Source organism: Salmo salar, chromosome 21 (genome assembly GCF_965601325.2).
Source record: "Salmo salar chromosome 21, fSalSal1, whole genome shotgun sequence".
Classification (NCBI taxonomy): domain Eukaryota; kingdom Metazoa; phylum Chordata; class Actinopteri; order Salmoniformes; family Salmonidae; genus Salmo; species Salmo salar.
The window spans coordinates 13,266,974-13,290,078 of record NC_138311.1 but is presented as its reverse complement, the minus strand read 5'-3'; the positions used below and the strand labels follow the sequence as shown (position 1 = coordinate 13,290,078).

General features: G+C 43.7%; 1 protein-coding gene across 3 annotated transcripts in view; it reads left to right on the top strand.

The window, feature by feature from the left end:
* The first annotated feature begins 9,210 nt into the window (after window positions 1-9,210).
* Window positions 9,211-23,105, top strand: part of stat1b (signal transducer and activator of transcription 1b) — a 37,484-nt gene continuing 23,589 nt past the window's right edge. For 2 of the 3 annotated variants that reach the window (XM_074112239.2, XM_074112241.2), the window contains exons 1-2: window positions 9,211-9,439; window positions 22,940-23,067. In XM_074112239.2, coding sequence (XP_073968340.1) covers window positions 22,940-23,067 — 128 coding nt within the window. In that variant the 5' untranslated portion in view covers window positions 9,211-9,439. Of the gene's footprint in view, window positions 9,440-22,660; window positions 22,739-22,939; window positions 23,068-23,105 lie in introns of those variants that run through there. The other variant, XM_074112240.2, reaches the window with a different exon arrangement.

Sequence of the window (23,105 nt, the reverse complement as noted above, 5' to 3'; positions counted from 1 at the left end):
ATGAGGGTCTAATGGACAGATTTCCTTATATGAAATGTAAATTAGTAAAATCTTTGAAATTGTTGCGTGTTGCATTGTTTTATTTCAGTATACATAGAGTAATTGAACAATGGTCACTTCAATCATGTTTACATACTGTTTTCTGCAATTTATATGTACAGTGCATTCGGAAAGTATTCAGACCACTTGACTTTTTCCACATTTTGTTATGTTACAGCCCTAATCTAAAGTGGATTAAATTGTTTTTTTCCTCAACAATCTACACACAATACCCCATAATGACAAAGCAAAAACAGTTTTTTTGATATTTTAGCAAATATGAAAATTAAAATAAACTGAAATATCACATCTACATAAGTATTACATTATTTACATAAGTAGTCATACCCTTTGCTATGAGATGCAAAATTGAGCTCAGGTGTATCCTGTTTACATTGATCATCCTTGAGATGTTTCTACAACTTGATTGGAGTCCACCTGTGGCAAATTCAATTGATTAGACATGATTTGGAAAGGCACACACCTGTCTATATAAGGTCCCAGAGTTGAAAGTGCAGGTCAGAGCAAAAACCAAGCCATGAGGTCAAAGGAATTGTCCGTAGAGCTCCGAGACAGGATTGTGTTGAGGCACAGATATGGGGAAGGGTATCCAAACATTTCCGCAGCATTGAAGTTCCATTGAACACAGTGGCCTCCATCATTCTTAAATGGAGGAAGTTAGGAACCACCAAGACTCTTTCTAGAGCCGGACGCCCGGCCAAACTGAGCAACTAGATGGTCACGCTGAGCTCCAGAGTTCCTCTGTGGAGATGGGAGAAACTTCCAGAAGGACAACAATCTCTGCAGCACTCCACCAATCAGGCCTTTATGGTAGAGTGGCCAGACAGAAGCCACTCCTCATTAAAAGGCACATGAGAGCCCACTTGGAGTTTGCCAAAAGGCACATAAAGGACTCTCAGACTATGAGAAACAAGATTCTCTGGTCTGATGAAACCAAGATTGAACTCTTTGGCCTGAATGCCAATCGTCACATCTTCCCTAAAGTGAAGCATGGTGGTGGCAGCATGCTGTGGGGATGTTTTTCAGCGGCAGGGACTGGGAGACTAGTCGGGATCGAGGGAAAGATGAATGGAGCGAAGTACAGGGATCATTGATGAAAACCTGCTCCAGAGCACTCAGGGCCTCGGACTGGGGTGAAGGTTCACCTTCCAACAGGACAATGACACTAAGCACACAGCCAAGACAGGGCAGAACTGGTTTCGGGACAAGTCTCTGAATGTCCTTCAGTGGCCCAGCCAGAGCCCGGACTTGAAGCCGATCTAAGATTTCTGGAGAGACCTGAAAATAGCTGTGCAGTGACGCTCCCCATCCAGCCTGACAGAGCTTGAAAGGATCTGCAGAGAAGAATGGGAGAAATATCAGAGCTCAGGATAAGACCCAGATGCAGACAGTTCGAAGTAACAAAAGTTTATTACAAAAACAGGGGGTAGGCAGAGGTCATTAATCCAGAGCAGAGTCCGAAAGGTACAGAACGGCAGGCAGGCTCAGGGTCAGGGCAGGCAGAATGGTCAAAACCGGGAAAACTAGAAAACAGGGACTAGAGAGAAAAACAGGAGTACGGGAAAAAGGAGGAGACAGAGGGCTGTGAGACAGGTTTAATCTTGATACATGAAATGTGGGATATATACGGGTGCGGGGCAACAGAAGACGAACAGCAGAGGGGCTAAGGATCTCGGAAATAGGGAAAGGCTCGATAAAATCAAGGGGAAAGTTTACGGGACTCTACCCGGAGGGGCAGATCCCGAGTAGACAGCCATTCCCTCTGCCTAAGACAATAGCGGGGAGCCAGGGTCCAGTGGTGGTCCGCCTCTCGACGATACCTGGAGGTGGTCTTGAGAAGAGCTGACTGGGCTCTCTTCCAGGTACTCCGACAGAGGTGGACGAACATCTGGGCAGAAGGTATGTTGACCTCTTCCTCTTGCTCCAGGAAGAGCGGGGGCTGATAACCCATGGAGCACTCGAAGGGCGAGAGCCCAGTGGCCGAGCAGGGAAGGGTGTCCGGGTGTACTCCACCCACACGAGTTGCTGGCTCCAGGTGGTGGGGTTGGCCGAGATAAGGCACCGAAGAGTCGTCTCCAGGTCCTGATTGGCACACTCTGGCTGGCCATTGGATTGGGGATGAAACCCAGAGGACAGGCTGGCCGACGACCCAAAGAGTGTGCAGAACACCTTCCAGAATCGGTACGAGAACTGAGGACCATGGTCAGAAACCATATCCACCGAAAGTCCATCAGCCAAAGAGAGCTGGGCTGTCTCTTTGGCTGAAGATAGCTTTGGGAGGGGAATGAAATGGGTGGCTTTGGAAAACCTGTCCACCACCGTGAGGATGGTGGTGTTGCTATCAGACGGAGGGAGACCAGTGACGAAGTCCAGGGATACATGTGACCAGGGACGGTGAGGGACAGGAAGAGGTTGAAGGAAGCCAGCCGGAGCTTGCCGAGGAGTCTTGTTCTGAGCACAGACAGTGCAGGCGGCGACGAATGTGGAGAGGTCCAGAACCATGGTGAGCCACCAAAAGCGTTGTCGCACAAAGGCCAGGGTCCGACGGGAGCCAGGGTGGCAGGCAAGCCTGGAGGAATGAGCCCATTCCAGGACCAGGGAACAGGCAGCATCTGGGACAAAGATCCGGTTAGCCGGGCCCCACCCCAGGAACGCTGCGCCTCACTGACCTGGTTCTCTATTCCCCAGACGTGGGTAGCCGCCAGCCACGAGGTAAAAAGAATGGTCTCGGGATCCGAGGGTGTAGAAGTGGGGCAATAGCGGCGTGGCATTAAGCGCCGTGGCATTAAGGTGATGGGAGAAGAAGGCACAGGGATGCAGCTTAAGGGCAAAACGCTGGGACAGGGTGGCCCCCACTCCGACACACGAAGCGTCTACCTCCACCGCGAACTGACGGGACACCTCCGGATGGATCAATATGGGAGCTGTGGTGAATCGGTGCTTAACCTCTATGGGCTAGGTACTCAACAGCCAGTGTAATCCCGTGGCGCGATATTCAAATACCTCAAAAATGCAAAAACTTCAATTTTTCAAACATATGACTATTTTACACCATTTTAAAGACAAGACTCTCGTTAATCTAACCACAATGTCCGATTCCAAAAAGGCTTTACAACGAAAGCAAAACATTAGATTATGTCAGCAGAGTACCCAGCCAGAAATAATCAGACACCCATTTTTCAAGCTAGCATATAATGTCACATAAACCCAAACCACAGCTAAATGCAGCACTAACCTTTGATGATCTTCATCAGATGACAACCCTAGGACATTATGTTATACAATACATGCATGTTTTGTTCAATGAAGTTCATATTTATATCAAAAAAAGCTTTTTACATTAGCATGTGACTAGCATGTGACTAGCATTCCGACCGAACACTGCCGGTGAATTTACTAAATTACTCACGATAAACGTTCACAAAAAACATAACAATTATTTTAAGAATTATAGATACAGAACTCCTCTATACACTCGATATGTCCGATTTTAAAATAGCTTTTCGGTGAAAGCACATTTTGCAATATTCTAAGTAGATAGCCCGGCATCACAGGGCTAGCTATTTAGACACCCAGCAAGTTTAGCACTCACCAAAGTCAGATTTACTATAAGAAAAATGTTATTACCTTTGCTGTTCTTCGTCAGAATGCACTCCCAGGACTGCTACTTCAATAACAAATGTTGGTTTGGTCCCAAATAATCCATTGTTATATCTAAATAGCGGCGTTTTGTTCGTGCGTTCAAGACACTATCCGAAAGGGTAAATAAGGGTTACGAGCATGGGGCATTTCGTGACAAAAAAATTCTAAATATTCCATTACCGTACTTCGAAGCATGTCAACTGCTGTTTAAAATCAATTTTTATAACATTTTTCTCGTAAAAAAGCGATAATATTCCGACCGGGAAATCGTTTTTTATTAGAAAGAGAGTGAAAGTAAAAGCATGCACAAGCCTCAGTCTAATGGCCCTCTGATAGAGCACTTGCCAAACGCGCTAATGTATTTCAGCCTGGGGATGGAATTACATCGTTCAGCTTTTTCCCGCCTTCTGAGAGCCCATGGGAGCCGTAGGAAGTGTCACGTCATGCCAGAGATCCCCTGTATTTGTTAGAGATGATCAAGGAGGGCAAGAAATGGTCAGACAGGCCACTTCCTGTAAGGAATCTTCTCAGGTTTTGGCCTGCCAAATGAGTTCTGTTATACTCACTGATACCATTCAAACAGTTTTAGAAACTTTAGGGTGTTTTCTATCCAAAGCCAATAATTATATGCATATTCTAGTTACTGGGCAGGAGTAGTAACCAGATTAAATCGGGTACGTTTTTTTATCCGGCCGTGCAAATACTGCCCCCTAGCCCCAACAGGTTAATGTCCAGGAACGCCAGGTCAGCAGCTGGGGACCACGTGAATGGGATCTTGTGAGAGGTGAGTGTTGACAGTGGGGAAGCCAGGGTGCTGTAACTCCGGATAAAACGCTGATAGAAATTGGCAAATACTAAGAAACATTGCTGCTGCACTCTGGACGTGGGTTGGGAGAGGAGGTCTGATTCCAGTCCCCCCCCCAAAAAATAGATATATAGATGTACTATTGTAAAGTGGTTGTTCCACTGGATATCATAAGGTGAATGCACCAATTTGTAAGTCGCTCTGGATAAGAGCGTCTGCTAAATGACGTAAATGTAAATGTAAATGGTTGGGACCATTCCACCACCGCTCTCACCTTTCCCGGATCCATCTGCACATTCCCAGCAGCGATGATGTATCCAAGGAAGGAGATGGTGGAGCTATGGATCTCGCATTTTTCGGCTTTGACAAACAGCTGGTTCTCCAGGAGAAGCTGTAGGACTTGTTGGACGTGGAGAACGTGTTCTTGAGCCAAGCGGGAAAAGACGAGGGTGTCGTCGAGGTAGACAAACATGAACCGGTTCAACATATCCCGGAGAACGTCATTAACCAGGGCCTGGAACACAGCAAGAGCATTGGTCAAACCTGAATGGCATCACCAGGTATTCATAGTGTCCACTAGCAGTGTTGAAGGCTGTCTTTCACTCGTCACCTTCCAGTATCCGTACCAGGTGGTAGGCATTCCGCAGGTCTAAGGAGTAGAATTGTGGGTAACCCTGCCTATAGAGCGCCCATCCAGTGCTCTAACTGGGGACTGGAGAGGGGCTGAGTGGGGATGCCCAGCTCAGACACCAGGGTGGCGTCCATGAAACTCTGGTGGGCCCCAGAGTCAATGAGAACCCGGAGAGATTTAGACTGATCACCCCACAGCAGGATGGCATGGAGAGGGGTGCGAGTAAGGGGAGAAGAAAAACTCTCCATATGGCCCACCAGAGTACTCGTACCTACTGATGAGCCTGGTCTCCTTAAAGGACAGGTAGACACATAATGACCAGCAGATCCGCAATACAGAAAACTCTGGGTACTAAGTCTGCGTAAGCGTTCAGCTGGAGACAGCCTAGCTCTGCTGAGTTGCATCAGCTCAAAAAAAGGTGAGTCGGCAGACCACTGAGACTCTTGGGGGAACTCGGGTAAGCTCGGATCCTCTCGGGGACGTAGACGCCGGGAACTTCCGGAGTTCCTCAGAGGCAAGGTGGGATCCTTGGGAGAGCGATTGGGTAGCCGCCCATCGATCCAGATGGTCAAAGTGATGAGCGAATCGAGATCCGTAGGCAGCTCCCGGCTGCGAGCTTGTCCTTAACCTCTTCTGATAATATATGAAGGAATGTGTCGAACAGGGACTCCGGGTTCCAGGCACTCTCAGCAGCCAACGTGCGGAAATCAACCGCATAGTCCGCCACGCTGCGGGAGTCTTGGCGAAGCTGGAGTAACTTCCGTACAGCCTCTCTCCCGGACAACGGAGAATCGAAAACCTTTTCACCTCAGCCACAAACTCCTCCACGTTGACACACACAGCAGATTGTTGTTCCCACACCGCAGTAGCCCAAGCGAGAGCCCTCCCGGATATTAGCGTTATGAGATACGCTAACTTCAAGCAGTCCGAGGGGAAGGATGATGATTGCAGCTCGAAGATGAGGGAACACTGGGAGAGAAACGCTGACAGGTTTCTGACCCTCCAGCGGAGCGTTCCCGGAGGTGGTAAGCAGGGTTCTCGGGAAGCCAAAGACTGGAGAGATGCACTGCTGACAGCGGTGTTACTGGGGGGCTGGGAGACTACTGTCGTGGCCAGCGGCCTCACAGATAATCTGCAGAATTGCTGCAGAAATGTATTCAAGGCACAGTCATGGCGTTCTGCCAAGGTCTGGAATCTGTTCATAAGACCTCGGAGTAACTCCTCGTGCCTCCCAATGGTGGCTCCTTGGGTGGAGATGACATTGCAGAGCTGGTCCGAGTCTGCTGGGTCAGTCATGGCCAGTTCGTACTATCAGACCCTGATGCAGACAGTTCGAAGTAAAAAAAGTTTATTACAAAAACAGGGTGCGGGCAAACGACAGGTCAGGGGCAGGCAGAGGTCAATAATCCAGAGCAGAGTGCGAAAGGTACAGAATGGCAGGCAGGGTCAGGGCAGGCTCAGGGTCAGGGCAGGCAGAGGTCAGTAATCCAGGCCAGTGTCACAAGGTACAGAATGGCAGGCAGGCTCAGGGTCAGAGCAGGCAGAATGGTCAAAACCTGGAAAACTAGAAAACAGGGACTAGAGAGAAAAACAGGAGTGCGGAAAAAACGTTGGTAGGCTTGACGAGACAAAACAAATTGGCAACAGACAAACAGAAAACACAGGTATAAATGCACAGGGGATAATGGGGAAAATGGGTGACACCTGGAGTGTGGTGGAGACAAGCACAAGACAGGTGATACAGATCAGGGTGTGACAAGAAACTGCGCAAATACAGGTGTGCCAAGCTTGTAGCTTCATATCCAAGAAGACTCGAGGCTGTAATCACTGCCAAAGGTGCTTCAACAAAGTTCTGTGTAAAGGGTCTGAATGATTATGTAAATGTGATATTTAAGTTTGAGATTTTTAGTAAATTTGCAAACATTTCTAGAAAACTGTTTTTTTCTTTGACATTATGAGGTATTGTGTGTAGATTGATTAGGAAAAAAACAATTTAATCCATTTTAGAATAAGGCTGTAATATAATAAAACGTGGAAAAAGTCAAGGGGCCTGAATACTTTCCGAAATGCACTGTATACCAATGTATGTGGACACCTGTTCAAATTAGTGAATTTGGCTATTTCAGCCACACCCGTTGATGACAGGTGTATAAAATCGAGCACAAAGCCATGCAATCTCCATAGATAAACATTGGCAGTAGAATGGCCTTACTGAAATGCTAAGTGACTTTCAACGTGGCACCGTCATACGATGCCACCTTTCCAACAAGTCAGTTTGTAAAATTTCTGCCCCACACACTACCGAATTCCAAACTGTCAGCACAAGAACTGTTCGTCGGGAGCTTCATGAAATGGGACTCCATGGCCAAGCAGCCACACACAAGCCTAAGATCACCATGCGCAATGCCATCACTCTGGAGTGATGAATCATGCTTCACCATCTGGCATGATCTGGGTTTGGCGGATGCCAGGAGAACGCTACCTGACCGAATGCATAGTGCCAACTGAAAAGTTTGGTGGAGGAGGAATAATGGTCTGGGGCTGTTTTTCATGGTTCGGGTTAGACCCCTTAGTTCCTGTGAAGGAAAATCTTAACGCTACAGCATAGAATGACATTCTAGACGATTCTGTGCTTCCAATTTAGTGGCAACCGTTTGGGGAAGGCCCTTTCTTGTTTCATTATGACAATGCCCCGTGCACAAAGCGAGGTCCATACAATAATTGTTTGGCGAAATCTGTGTGGAAGAACTTGATTGGCTTCCACAGAGCCCTGACCTCAACCCCATCAAACACCTTTGCGGTGAACTGGAACACCAACCTCCGAGCCAGGCCTAATGGAAGCAAGTCCCTGCAGTAATGTTAGAACATCTAGTGGAAAGCTTTCGCAGAAGATTGGAGGCTGTTATAACAGCAAAGGGGGGACCAACTCCATATTAATGCCCATGATTCTGGAATTAGATGTTCGATACACACGGGAAACTGTTGAGCGCGGAAAATCCAGTAGCGCTGCAGTACTTGACACAAACCGGTGTGCCTGGCACCTACTACCATACCCTGTTCAAAGGCACTTCAATATTTTGTCTGGCCCATTCACCCTCTGAGTGGCACACATACACAATCCAAGTCTCAATTTTCTCAAGGATTAAAAATCCTTCTTTAACCTGTCTCCTCCCTCCATCTACACTGATTGAAGTAGATTTAACAAGTGACAGCAATAAGGGATAAATAATAGCTTTCACCTGGTCAGTCTGTCATTGAAAGAGCAGGTGTTCATAATGTTGTGGACACTCAGTGTCTATATTCCAGTCTCTGTTATTGCTGGTTCTGATATTTCTTAATTTCTTTCTTTTTACTTTTAGGATTATGTGTGTATTGTATTTTTTGTTGTTGTTTCTATGCATTATTACTGCACTGTGGAAGCTGGAGAAAAAAAGCTGAATTTTTGTACATTTCATTCTATAGGGTTTTGTCAAGAAGGGACACACATTTTCCTAGCAGGTTCAGGAGAAGGTACACAGCAGGTTAGGTTATTAACGTAGCAGGCAAGGATAATTAGGTTAAGGTTAGATAAAGGGTTAGGGATTAGCGAAAAATAATAATAAAACTATTAATTAATTTACGTCATATATGACAACAGCTGTATCCCATCTAGACATTGCCTTTTTATAGTATGTTTCCTATCAGTGGCTCCTTCTACTTTCGCCTTCTCGGAAACCACGTGGTTTGTACACAGTCATTCCATCATCTCCGGCTACTCCCTCCGACAGAAACCGCAGCGCGTTTGCAAAGAGGAATATGTGACTGTACAGACTCTTGAACTTTGCCGAGCAATTGTAATAAGTGCACTATTGTTCATTTTTAACATGTCATTGGAGTACAGGATGAACTACCCAGCAAATAGCTGTGGAATTACTTCCAACGTTTATGTGTTCAATAATATGTTAGGTTTCTATTTACGCTCTGAATAAGTTGCGTTTTTAATTTGAAGTTTCTGATTTCAGTCTGACGAGGGAGGTTGCCGAATAGAAAGAACAGCGCTAAAACGCATATGTACTTTGATTGGTCCTCTACTACTATGGGCGTCAACCATTGCAAAAGCTTAGCTATGACAGGCTTTATCGCGTATGGGTTGTGCCATTGAACAGCTGTTCATATAAAAGCTGGTATTTTCAGAATTATTATATTGACAATACAAATGTTAATATCATATGTTGTCTGAGCCACCAGGCTGGTGAAGTGGAGGGGACCTTTCCCATTTATCTTGACATCACCTTTTCGTACCGTTTTCAACGTTATTCAAGGTAGGTGCAGGTTACTGAATTTACCTGGTTCTTACAGCAATCATTACCTAGGTAAAACACCCCCCCAAAAAAGCATTGCGCATGCAGGGAATTTTGACCAAAACATAGTTTCAAAGGAAACCAAATCAAGGAAAGAGTGAAACTGAAACAATACTTGCTAATAATAACACTTACATTTTGTTATATTATTGATATGATGATATTTAATGTGTACATTTCATGTATTTATTTTTTGTCACAAAAGAGACAATTTGCAACTTCAATTTCTGCAATTGAAGTTGCAAATTGCTTGGATTTGTTATTATGCTTTTTTTAAATGTATTTTCTTTGTAAATTGTATTGGACTTTATTGTTTTTATTTTACCTTTATTTACCTAGGCACATCAGTTAAGAACAAATTCTTATTTACAATGATGGCCTAGGAACAGTTCAGGGGCAGAACAACAGATTTTTACATTGAAAATAATGTACTTTTTATGCCCTACATTTTTGATGACACCCAGAAGTACTCTTACGTTTTGAATGCTTAACAGGACAGGAAAATGGTCCAATTCACACACTTCAAAATGGTGCCGTCTGCTTTGCTTAATATAATGTATTTGAAATGATTTATACTTTTAGTTTTGATACTTAAGTCTATTTAGAACCACATACTTTTATACTTTTACTCTAGTATTTTACTGGATGACTTCCACTTTTTCTTGAGTAACTTTCTATTAAGGTATCTATACTTTTAGTCAAGTATGACAATTGGGTACTTTTTCCACCATTGATTATTCCTCAATAAAGTAGCTATCAGCAAAGTTAGTCTGCCCTAGCTTCAGGGAGAAGCTGGTTCCGCCATTGGGTTGCCAGCCCAGAGAAGAGTTTGGACTTGGCTGTAGGTGTGGGAGAACCAAGAGACCAGAATACTCAGGTTTTATGGTCACATACACTAGATGGGTTCAGTGGAACGTGTTGTTTTTACAGAGTCAGCCATAGTAGCACGGCGCTCCTGGAGCAAATTATAGCACATCGCCAGATTTTTCACATTGTTGGCTCAGGTTTTCAAACCAGCAACCTTTTGATTAGTGGCCCAATGCTATAATCTCTAGGCTACCTGCCACCCTAGCATTGGAGTGTAGGGTTTGAGCAGACCCTGAAGGTTGCTCTGAGGCTGCTCTGGAGGCAAGTACCATAGGTTTGTAGTGGATGCGGCTTCGACTGGGAAGCCAGTGGAGTGTGCGGAAGAGCGGGTGAATTTGGTGACATGGGAGAATTTGGGAAGGCTGAACACCAGGAAAGCTGCAGCGTTCTGGATAAATTGCAGGGGTTTGATGGCACAAGCAGGGAGCCCAGCCAACAGTGAGTTGCAGTAGTCCAATCAGTCAGTATGTGACAATGGTTGTAAATCCTTAATTTGGAACAGGTAACTCTAATAGATTTTCTCATAATAGGAGACACAGTACACTCAACGGTTCAATGCATAATCTAATGTACTAATAAAAACAGTCCTGTTCATCAGTGCAGGAAACGCTGCAGTATGTCCTCTGTGTTTTTTTTGTAAAGACATATTTTTCTGTGTTGACAGGAGTTTCTGTCCATGACTGGCTGAATTTTACTAAGCCTGTTGATTCAGCTCCGCTGTCCGTGACTAAAGTTAGACTAAATAATTGACTGGCAGCCTCTTCTGGTAGACTGGAATTCAAGTGAAGTGCATAGACATTTTCTGTGAATGTGATTTGCAGCAGCGTGACATGGAGGGAGTTCACCATGAAATTTAATCCACGAGGTAAAGTAGGTTGTATCTCAGACATTCAACAGACATTTGTGGTTAGCCTATTTAAATGTTGACAACAGTTTCCATTCCTCTCTGATTACTACAAAGGATATTTCAGGAGGTAATGTTTTAGTTAGGGACTGGGGTGAAAGGGTCCTTGAGTGTCTAAGGGATGTGTTTTTTTTTTTAACCTTTTTAATTGCAATAACTGTTTTAATAATTCTTACAGAAACCTCAAATAAAAGTCAAATTAGTTAAAAAAAAGTCGGGTCTACTTTTACAACCTTTGATTTGCATAAAAATAAGTGTTTTGATATAAATAATCAAATCATATAAATGCATTTAAATCTGTTATCCTTAATGAATGTTTCATGGATTTTCATATCAAAACAGGTGCTAATTATTCTAAAAAGGTCTGGCCTACTTTTACAACCTTTGACTTGCATAAAAAGTCAAGTGTTGATTTGATAGAAATAATAAAATCATAGAAAATTGAATTTAAATTTCTTATCCACTATAACGTTTTCATGGATTGTCATAGAAACATAAAACTAAATCCAAATTATTCAAACCAAACCCTCAATGGAACTGACGCAAGCCATCACCGCCATACAAGTTTCGGCTGTACAAGTGTGACCGACCGCCTTGATTCGGTCTCATGTATCAATTTGAAATTGTGTTTTTTACATTGGATTAAAGCAGAGACACAGAGCTACAAAATAGTATAGCATACACTGAATTTTAGGAACAATGGGAAAGTAATTCTGCTTTGAAAGTTGATAAACTTGTGACCTCACTTTTGAGGAAATGGCCTTTGAATGTTTTAGTACCTGCTGGAGAGCTCTTCTTTGTCTTCACTTTGTCTTCACCCATTCAGCATTGTTCACACCCTCTTAAGCTTTGCTCCATCAATCTCTTTAAGTGTTGATCTGAGCGTTCTGTCCTAACAACAGCAGTCAAGCACCCAAGCGAACTGGCTAAAAGTTGTTGCAGTGACATTCTATTAAAATGGACACTTGCATAGTGGAGTGTTTTGTTAAGACATGTAGCTAGCTAGCTAAACAATGAACCATAATCACAACTCATGTGCATGAATCTGCAGGTAGCTAAACAACCGGGTTCAATGTTAGCTAGCTAACATTAAGCTATAACAAGCAAAGCATTGTGTCCCACCACCTGCCAAACCCTCTTTTTAAGCTACTGCTACTCTCTGTTCATCATATATGCATAGTCACTTTAACCATACCTCAATAAGCCTGACTAACCGGTGCCTGTATATAGCCTTGCTACTCTTATTTTCAAATGTATTTTTACTGTTGTTTTATTTCTTTACTTACCTACACACACACACACACACACACACACACCTTTTTTTCGCACTATTGGTTAGAGCCTGTAAGTAAGCATTTCACTGTAAGGTCTACACCTGTTGTATTCGGCGCATGTGACAAATAAACTTTGATTTGATTTGAAAACAAATGGCTCTGAGATACGGCTAATAAGATCATACAAGTAACGTTAGCTAGCGAGCCAGCCAGCTAACATTAGCTAGCTAACAGTACACTTTAACTTCAAATGAAAACAACTTTGTCAAAATTAGAAACGTAATAACTGAAAATGTAGCTAGCTACACTATCTTACCCGTATACATCATGGTTGGACTCTTCTCCCTGTCACGGATGCCATGGTTGCCCTTAGCTTGAAGATTTAATCCAGAGACAGGTGTTTTCGCCATACTCTAATTCCACTGATTTCAGAACTTGGTCCTCCAGAAAGTTGAGAGCAACACTTATGCAGTTCTACTAAGCAATATTTTTTTAAAGCCACGTTAGACAGGATTACCTACACATACTAAGCAACTCAAATAGACAGAAGCGTGCTATATGGCAGACCAATCCGAACTCATCTCTCAACATGTCCAGCCCACTCATTATCTCAGCTAATCATGGCTAGCATGAAGGTTGCTGACTTTTTCTGTGGCTAAACCAACTAGGCTCGTAATTTAACAATTGTATTCGTATTTACAGATGGCATACAAGTGTGTTATTAAGGTTATTCCTTCTAGGAAAAGTTGCAAAGAAAAAGCCATATCTCAGACTGGCCAATAAAAATAAAAGATGACGATGGGCAAAAGAACAGACACTGGACAGAGGAACTCTGCCTAGAAGGCCAGTATCCCGGAGTCGCCTCTTCACTGTTGAAGTTGAGACTGGTGTTTTGCGGGTACTATTTAATGAAGCTGTCAGGTGAGGACTTGTGAGGTGTCTGTTTCTCAAACTAGACACTCTAATGTACTTGTCTTCTTGCTCAGTTGTGCCCCGGGGCCTCCCACTGCTCTTTCTATTCTGGTTAGAGCCAGTTTGCTCTGTTCTGTGAAGGGAGTAGTACACAGCGTTGTACGAGATCTTCAGTTTCTTGGCAATTTCTCGCATGGAATGTCCTTAATTTCTCAGAACAAGAATAGACTGATGAGTTTCAGAAGAAAGTTATTTGTTTCTGGACATTTTGAGCCTGTAATCGAACTCACAAATGCTGATGCTCCAGATGCTAAACTAGTCTAAAGAAGGCCAGTTTATTGCTTCTTTAATCAACACAATAGATTTCAGCTGTGCTAAAGTAATTTCAAAATGGTTTTCTAATGATCAATTAGCCTTTTAAAATGATAAACTTGCATTAGCTAACACAATGTGCCATTGGAACACAGGAGTGATGGTTGCTGAAAATGGGCCTCTGTACGCCAATTGTAGATATTCCATAAAATGACACGTTTCCAGCTACAATAGTCATTTACAACATTAGCAATGTCTACATTGTATTTCTGATCAATATGATGTTATTTGAATGGACAAAAAATGTGCTTTTCTTTAAAAGACATTTCTAAGCAACCCCAAAATTTAGAACGGTTATGTGTGTGTGTGTATGTATATAACACACACACACACACACACACACACACATATATATATATACTACTTAATGAAGTCGGAAGTTTACATACACTTAGGTTGGAGTCATTAAAACTTGTTTTTCAACTACTCCTCAAATTTCTTGTTAACAAACTATAGATTTGGCAAGTCGGTTAGGACATTATTTGTGCATGACACAAGTAATTTTTCCAACAATTGTTTACAGACAGATTATTTCACTGTATCACAATTCCTGTGGGTCAGAAGTTTACATGCACTAAGTTGACTGTGCCTTTAAACAGCTTAGAAAATTCCAGAAAATGATGTCATGGCTTTAAAAGCTTCTGATAGGCTAATTGACATCATTTGAGCCAATTGGAGGTGTACTTGTGGATGTATTTCAAGGCCTACCTTAAAACTCTTTGCTTGACATCATGGGAAAATCAAAAGAATCAGCCAAGACCTCCACAATTGTAGACCTCCACAGGTCTGGTTCATCCTTGGGAGTAATTTCCAAACGCTTGAAGGTACCACGTTCATCTGTACAAACAGCCGTCACGCAGCCGTCACACTACTCAGGAAGGAGACGCATTCTGTCTCCTAGAGATGAACGTACTTTGGTGCGAAAAGTGAAAATCAATCCAAGAACAACAGCAAAGTACCTTGTGAAGATGCTGGAGGAAACAGGTACGAAAGTATCTATATCCACAGTAAAACAAGTCCTATATCGACATAACCTGAAAGGCCGCTCAGCAAGGAAGAAGCTACTGCTCCAAAACCACCATAAAAAAGCCAGACTATGGTTTGCAACTGCACATGGGGACAAAGATCATACTTTCTGGAGAAATGTCCTCTGGTCTGATGAAACAAAAATAGAACTGTTTGGCCATAATGACCAACATTATGTTTGGAGGAAAAAGGGGGAGGCTTGCAAGCTGAAGTTGTGGCAAAATGGCTTAAGGACAACAAAGTCAAGGTATTGGAGTGGCAATCACAAAGCCCTGACCTCATTCCTATAGACATTTTGTGGGCAGAACTGAAAAGGCGTGTGCCATGAAGGAGGCCTACAAACCTGACTCAGTTACACCAGCTCTGTCAGGAGGAATGGGCCAAAGTTTACCCAACTTATTGTGGGAAGCTTGTGGAAGGCTACCCAAAACGTTTGACCCAAGTTAAACAATTTAAAGGCAATGCTACCAAATACTAATTGAGTGTATGTAAACTTTTGACACACTTGGAATGTGATGAAAGAAATAAAAGCTGAAATAAATAATTCTCTACTATTTTTCTGACATTTAACATTCTTAAAATAAAGTGGTGATCCTAACTGACCTAAGACAGGGAATTTTTACTAGGATTAAATGTCAGGAATTGTGAAAACTGAGTTTAAATATAGTTGGTTAAGGTGTATGTATACTTCCGACTTCATCTGTATAAATATTATTTAAGATCCTGGTTTGAATAGGTAGGGTTTCAGATGTTTTTGGAAGATGGGCAGGGACTCTGCTGTCTATGATTCAGGGGGAAGCTGGTTCCGCTATTAGGGTGCCAGGACAGAGAAATGCTTGGCCTGGGCTGAGCGGGGTGGGGTGTAGCCTGAAGGTAGGGAGGGGCAGTTCCTCTTGGATGTGAGCTTCAACTGGAAGCTAGTGGAGTGTGCGGAGGAGCGGGGTGACATGACAGAACTTGGGAAGGTTGAGAACCAGGTGGGCTGCTGCATTCTGGATATGTTGCAGCAGTTTGATTGCACAAGTGGGGAGCCCAGCTAACAGCGAGTTGCAGTAGTCCAGATGGGACAGGACAAGTGCCTGGATTAGGACCTGCGCTGCTTCCTGTGTGAGGTAGGGTCGTACTCTATGGATGTTGTAGAGCATGAACCTGCAGGAGCGGGTCAGTGCTTTGATGTTTGCAGAGACCAACAGGGTGTTGTCCAGGGTCACGCTAAGGTTCTTTGCACTCTGGAAGGGTGACACTGCGGAGTTGTCAACTGTGATGGAGAGTGTTTTTTGAGCAGGTAGGCCTTCCGCGGGAAGAAGAGCAGTTCTGTCTTGTCGAGGTTGAGCTTGAAGTGGTGGGCCGACATCCAAGTTGAGATATTTGCCAGGCTCGCAGAGATGTGTGTCATCACCTGGGTGTCAGAAGGGGGGAAGGAGAAAAGTAGTTGAATGTCATCCACAAAGCAATGATTGGAGAGACCATTTGAGGATATGATGGAGCCGAGTGACTTGTTGTATAGAGAGAAGAGGAGCGGGCCTAGAACCAAGTCATGGGGCCACCAGTAGTAAGAGTATGTGGGGCAGACACAGATCCTCTCCACGTCACTTGGTAGGAGCGGCCTGCCAGGTATGATGCAATCCAATAGGGCATAGCCTGAGAGGCCCAGCCTTGAGAAGGTGGAGAGGAGAATCTGATGGTTCACTGTGTCAAAGGCAACGGATAGAGGATGAGAACAAAGGAGAGAGGCGTAGGGTAGTTCTGTGTGAGTGAGACCAGTGGACTCAATAGGCTGAGTGAATGAGTAGTGGATGTCGTCAACCTTTTTTCAAAGTGGTTTACAAAGTCGTCCGCAGAGAGGGAGGTGGAGGATTAAGCAGGGGGGAGAAGGTGTAAAATAGTTTCCTAGGGTAAGAAAGTGGCTTTAGCAAAGGATACAGAGAAAGAGAAGGTATAGAGGAGGGAGTGAAAGGATGATAGGTCCTTCAGAAGTTTAGTTTTCCTCCCTTTTCGCTCAGCTGCCCGCAGCCCTGTTTTGTAAGCTCGCAATGAGTTACTCGGCCACGGAGTAGGAGGGGAGGGCCGAGCCGGCCGGGAGGAAAGGGGACAGTGCGAGTCATAGGAAGCGTAAAGGGAGGAAAGTAGAGTCAAAGAGGCAGAATCAGGAGACAGAAGGATTTAGCAGAAGGAAGAGATGATAGGATAGGAGAGGAGAGAGTAGTGGGAGAGAGAGAGCAAAGATTGTAAAGGCGCATGACCATCTGAGTAGGGGCTGAGTGATTAGGGTTGGAGGAAAGGGAGACAGAAAAGGAAACAAAGTAATGATCAAGAGACCTGTAGGGGGGTTGCAGTGAGATTAGTAGGCGAGCAGCCTCAAATAAAGGTGAGGTAAAGCATATTGCCTGCCTTGTGAGTTGGAAGATATTGGGAAAGGGTGAGGTCAAAAGAGGCAAGGAGGGGAAAGAGAGAGTTGGAAGAAATGAATCAAAGGCAGATGTCGGGAGGTTGAAGTCGCCAAGTACGAAGAGTGGTGAGCCATCGTCAGGAAATTAGTTTATCAAGGTGTCAAGCTTATTGAGGAACTCTCCAAGGGCACCTGGTGGGCGATAGATGACAATAATGTTACGTTTGAGGGGACAAGTTACAGTGATAGCATGGAATTCAAATGAGGAGATGGACAGGTGAGAGAGGGAGAAAAGAGAAAATCTCCATGCTGTCAAATGAGTAGACCTGTGCCACCACCGCAACAACCAGATGCTCTTGGACTATGAGAGAAAACATAGTGAGTTGAAGAAAGACCAGCTGGAGTAGCAGTGTTCTCTGGGGTGATCCATGTCTCCATCAGGGCCAAAAAGTCAAGGGACTGAAGGGAAGCATAGGCTGAGGTGAACTCAGCGTTCTTGACCACAGATTGGCAGTTCCAAATGCTGCCAGAGACCCGGAATTCCACATGGGTTGTGCGCGCAGAGTACATAAATTAAAGGGTAGCAGCCAAGGGGCGGGCAGTGTTCAGTGAGAGGTGAGAACAGGTATAGAAAATATACACAAATTTGACAAAACTATAAAAGAGCAAAACTAGATCATCTCTAAATAACTAGGTAAGATACTCAAGTGAGAGAGTGGTGTGGAGCCCTTTCTCAAATAACTTCCCATAACAACTCGGCAGAACCGTCTTTGTTTCGGTGGCGGTCTAAGTTTGCAACAAAACCGCCATTGACACAACCGCCGTTTACAGCTGCCACTGAGAAACCAGGGGAGACTGAAGAACTAATAATAATTGCTAATTGCCTAGCAGAGGTGGAGAGCACACCTCTCTGTACTAATTGCGTTAAAAGATTGGGGTGCCTTGTGAGGATCAGGCGACGAGTGGCTAATCTGCCTTTGCCTTCCGTCCTGCTAGCTAACGTTCAAATGCTGGAAAATAAATGGGACGAACTGAAAGCATAAAAACTGTAATATCATGGCTGAACGACGACATTAAGAACATACAGCTGGTGGGTTATACACTCTATCGGCAGGATAGAACAGCCTCTGGTAAGACACAGGGCGGGGGTCTATGCATATATGTAAACAACAGCTGATGCACAATATCTAAGGAAGTCTCGAGGCTTTGCTCGCCTGAGGAAGAGTATCCCATGATAAGCTATAGACCACACTATCTACCTAGAGAGTTTTCATCTGTATTTTTCATAGCTGTCTACATGCCACCACAGACCGATGCTGGCACTAAAACCACACAGAAATGAGCTGTATACCGCCATAAGCAAACAGGAAAATGCTCATCCAGAGGCGGCGCTCCTAGTGGGGGGGGACTTTAATGCAGGGAAACTTAAATCAGTTTGACCCAATTTCTATCAGCATGTTAAATGTGCAACCAGAGTGAAAAATATTCTAGATCACCTTTACTCCACACACGGAGACATATAAAAAGCTCTCCCTCGCCCTCCATTTGGCAAATCTGACCATAATTCGATCCTGATTCCTGCTTACAAGCAAACATTAAAGCAGGAAGCACCAGTGACTATCTATAAAAAAGTGGTCAGATGAAGCAGATGCTAAACTACAGGACTGTTTTGCTAGCACAGACTGGAATACAGTGCCTTGCTAAAGTATTCGGCCCCCTTGAACTTTTCGACCTTTTGCCACATTTCAGGTTTCAAACATAAAGATATAAAACTGTAATTTTTTGTGAAGAATCAACAACAAGTGGTCACAATTATGAAGTGGAACAAAATTGATTGGATATTTCAAACTTTTTTAACAAATAAAAAACTGAAAAATTGTCCGTGCAAAATTATTCAGCCCCTTTACTTTCAGTGCAGCAAACTCTCTCCAGAAGTTCAGTGAGGATCTCTGAATGATCCAATGTTGACCTAAATGACTAATGATGATAAATAGAATCCACCTGTGTGTAATCAAGTCCGTATAAATGCACCTGCTCTGTGATAGTCTCAGAGGTCCGTTTAAAGCGCAGAGAGCATCATGAAGAACAAGGAACACACCAGGCAGGTCCGAGATACTGTTGTGGAGAAGTTTAAAGCCGGATTTGGACATCCCAAGGAGCACTGTGCAAGCGATAATATTGAAATGGAAGGAGTATCAGACCACTGCAAATCTACGAAGACCCGGCCGTCCCTCTAAACTTTCAGCTCATACAAGGAGAAGACTGATCAGAGATGCAGCCAAGAGGCCCATGATCACTCTGGATGAACTGCAGAGATCTACAGCTGAGGTGGGAGACTCTGTCCATAGGACAACAATCAGTCGTATACTGCACAAATCTGGCCTTTATGGAAGAGTGGCAAGAAGAAAGCCATTTCTTAAAGATATCCATAAAAAGTGTTGTTTAAAGTTTGCCACTAGCCACCTGGGAGACACACCAAACATGTGGAAGAAGGTGCTCTGGTCAGATGAAACCAAAATCGAACTTTTTGGCAACAATGCAAAACGTTATGTTTGGCGTAAAAGCAACACAGCTCATCACCCTGAACACACCATCCCCACTGTCAAACATGGTGGTGGCAGCATCATGGTTTGGGCCTGCTTTTCTTCAGCAGGGGCAGGGAAGATGGTTAAAATTGATGGGAAGATGGATGGAGCCAAATACAGGACCATTCTGGAAGAAAACCTGATGGAGTCTGCAAAAGACCTGAGACTGGGACGGAGATTTGTCTTCCAACAAGACAATGATCCAAAACATAAAGCAAAATCTACAATGGAATGGTTCACAAATAAACATATCCAGGTGTTAGAATGGCTAAGTCAAAGTCCAGACCTGAATCCAATCGAGAATCTGTGGAAAGAACTGAAAACTGCTGTTCACAAACGCTCTCCATCCAACCTCACTGAGCTCGAGCTGTTTTGCAAGGAGGAATGGGCAAAAATGTCAGTCTCTCGATGTGCAAAACTGATAGAGACATACCCCAAGCGACTTACAGCTGTACTCGCAGCAAAAGGTGGCGCTACAAAGTATTAACTTAAGGGGGCTGAATAATTTTGCACGCCCAATTTTTCCGTTTTTTATTTGTTAAAAAAGTTTGAAATATCCAATAAATTTCGTTCCACTTCATGATTGTGTCCCACTTGTTGTTGATTCTTCACAAAAAATTACAGTTTTATATCTTTATGTTTGAAGCCTGAAATGTGGCAAAAGGTCGAAAAGTTCAAGGGGGCCGAATACTTTCGCAAGGCACTGTATGTTCTGGGATTCTTCCGATGGCATTGAAGAGTACATCACATCAGTCACTTATCAATAAGTGCATCGAGGATGTCGTCCCCACAGTGACTGTGCGTACATACCCCAACCAGAAGCCATGGATTTACAGGCAACATTCGCACTGAGCTAAAGGGTAGAGCTGCCGCTTTCAAGGAGCGGGACTCTAACCCGGAAGCTTATAAGAAATCCTGCTATGCCCTCCGACGAACCATCAAACAGGCAAGGCGTCAATACAGGACTAAAATTGAATAGTACTACACCGGCTTGCATGTTTTGCAAACTATTACAGACTACAAAGGGAAGCACAGCCGAGAGCTGCCCAGTGACACGAGCCTACCAGACGAGCTAAATAGCTTCGATGCTCGCTTTGAGGCATGTAACACTGAAACATGCATGAGAGCAAAAGCTGTTCTGGACGACTGTGTGATCACTCTCTCCGCAGGCGATGTGAGTAAGACCTTTAATAAATCTTCTTAACCTGTTAGGGCTAGGGGGCAGTATTGACACGGCTGGATAAAAAACGTACCCGATTTAATGTGGTTACTACTCCAGCCCAGTAACTAGAATATGCATATAATTATTGGCTTTGGATAGAAAACACCCTAAAGTTTCTAAAACTGTTTGAATGGTGTCTGTGAGTATAACAGAACTCATATGGCAGGCCAAAACCTGAGAAGATTCCATGCAGGAAGTGGCCTGTCTGACAATTTCTTGCCCTTCTTGATTATCTCTATCCATTACAGTGGATCTCTGCTGTTACGTGACACTTCACACGAACAAAACGCCGCTATTTGGATATAACGATGGATTATTTTGGACCAAACCAACATTTGAATCTCTACACCTTCCATTTCCTTTGTCCTTCATACAAACACCATATGTAAGGTCCCTCAGTCAAGTCTTGAATTTCAAGCACAGATTCAAGTATAAAGACCAGGGAGCTTTTCGAAAGCCTCATAAAGAAGGGCAGTGATTGGTAGATGGGTAACAATAAGAAATCAGACATTGAATATACTGTGTCTTTAAGCATGGTCAAGTTAATAATCATGCTGTGTCAAAGATGCAGTCATCCTTCTGATCTGAGCTGCAGGACAGGACGTTGGAGACGGCTCATGGTAGAGAAATGAACATAAAATTCTCTGGCAACAGCTCTGGTGGACATTCCTGCAGTCAGCATGCCAATTCCATGCTCCCTCAAAACTTGAGACATCTGTGGCATTGTGTTGTGTGACAAAACTACATTTTAGAGTGGCCATTTATGGTTCCATGGTACAAAGTGTATCTGTGTAATGATCATGCTGTTTAATCAGCTTCTTGATATGCCACAATTGTCAGGTGGAAGGATTATCTTGGCAAAGGAGGAATGCTCACTAACAGCGATATAAACAAATTAGTACATAACATTTGAGAGAAATAAGCTTTTTGTGCATATGTAACATTTCTGGGATCTTTTATTTCAGCTCATGAAACATGGGATCAACACTTTACATGTTGCGTTTATATTTTTATTAAGTGTAGTAATCTGAGAGGAATGGAAATTGTTGTCAACGTTTAAATAGGCTAATGGTGAATGGTTGTTGAATGTCTGATATAAAACCTACTTTACCTCTGTATGAAATACCCAAGATGGCAACAGCTCCACTAATTCATTTCTCAGCCAGGTTCACCATCATAAGGCACACTGTTGTGCTGCTTTTTAGATCACATTTCTACACCATCAGTCTACACGGGACATGCTGCTGCACAAATCAATATGTGATATTTCAGGAAAAGTGAAATGCACTTCAATTTGATTTCAGCCTACAAACCCTAGTTTAATTAAACTATACCCATTCACTGAGTTACACAGAATGTAATACAAAGAGAATGTCACATAAAACCTATTCTGGCAGGATCCTGTTAAGCAACTTTGGTCTTACCCAGCAGTAGCCTACTATAGAGTAGCTACCTCTCTTCCTCAACCCTCCAAAGACTAAAGAAGCTTATAGCTGACTAATAGTACGTCAGAGTTCTCAATTTAGTTTTCAATTCAAGAAGTAAATTGAAATTCAATTAATTAATTAAAAATTACCCATTGTTTTCGGTGACGATATTTCAATTCCTTCCTGAATTTTCGGACATGAAAATCGAACTGAGCCCAACCCTGGTGTACATGGCTGTAGTCATACGTGGACGTGGTGACGATTTGATCACAGCATCTGAAAGTAAACACAGTTTGACCTGTGCAAAGGATTACAATGCAGCCTGTATGTGCAGTTGGCAATAAATATGGCATGCAACAGTTAGTAGGCTACATATTGTACTGTGTTTCCCACTATACTGGTTATCCTCTGACCTCCATACTGAGGTGCCTATGGAATGATACAGGAAAACACTGATTGCCATTCCCTGTCCCTGGTTTCTAGATGGCCCAGTGGTTCCAGCTGCAGCAGCTAGACTCCAAGTACCTGGAGCAGGTGGACCAGCTGTATGATGATACTTTCCCTATGGAGATCCGCCAGTACCTCAGTGCCTGGATAGAGAGCCATGACTGGTGAGTGAGCTGCAGTAAGCAACAGACTGCCAAGTGGT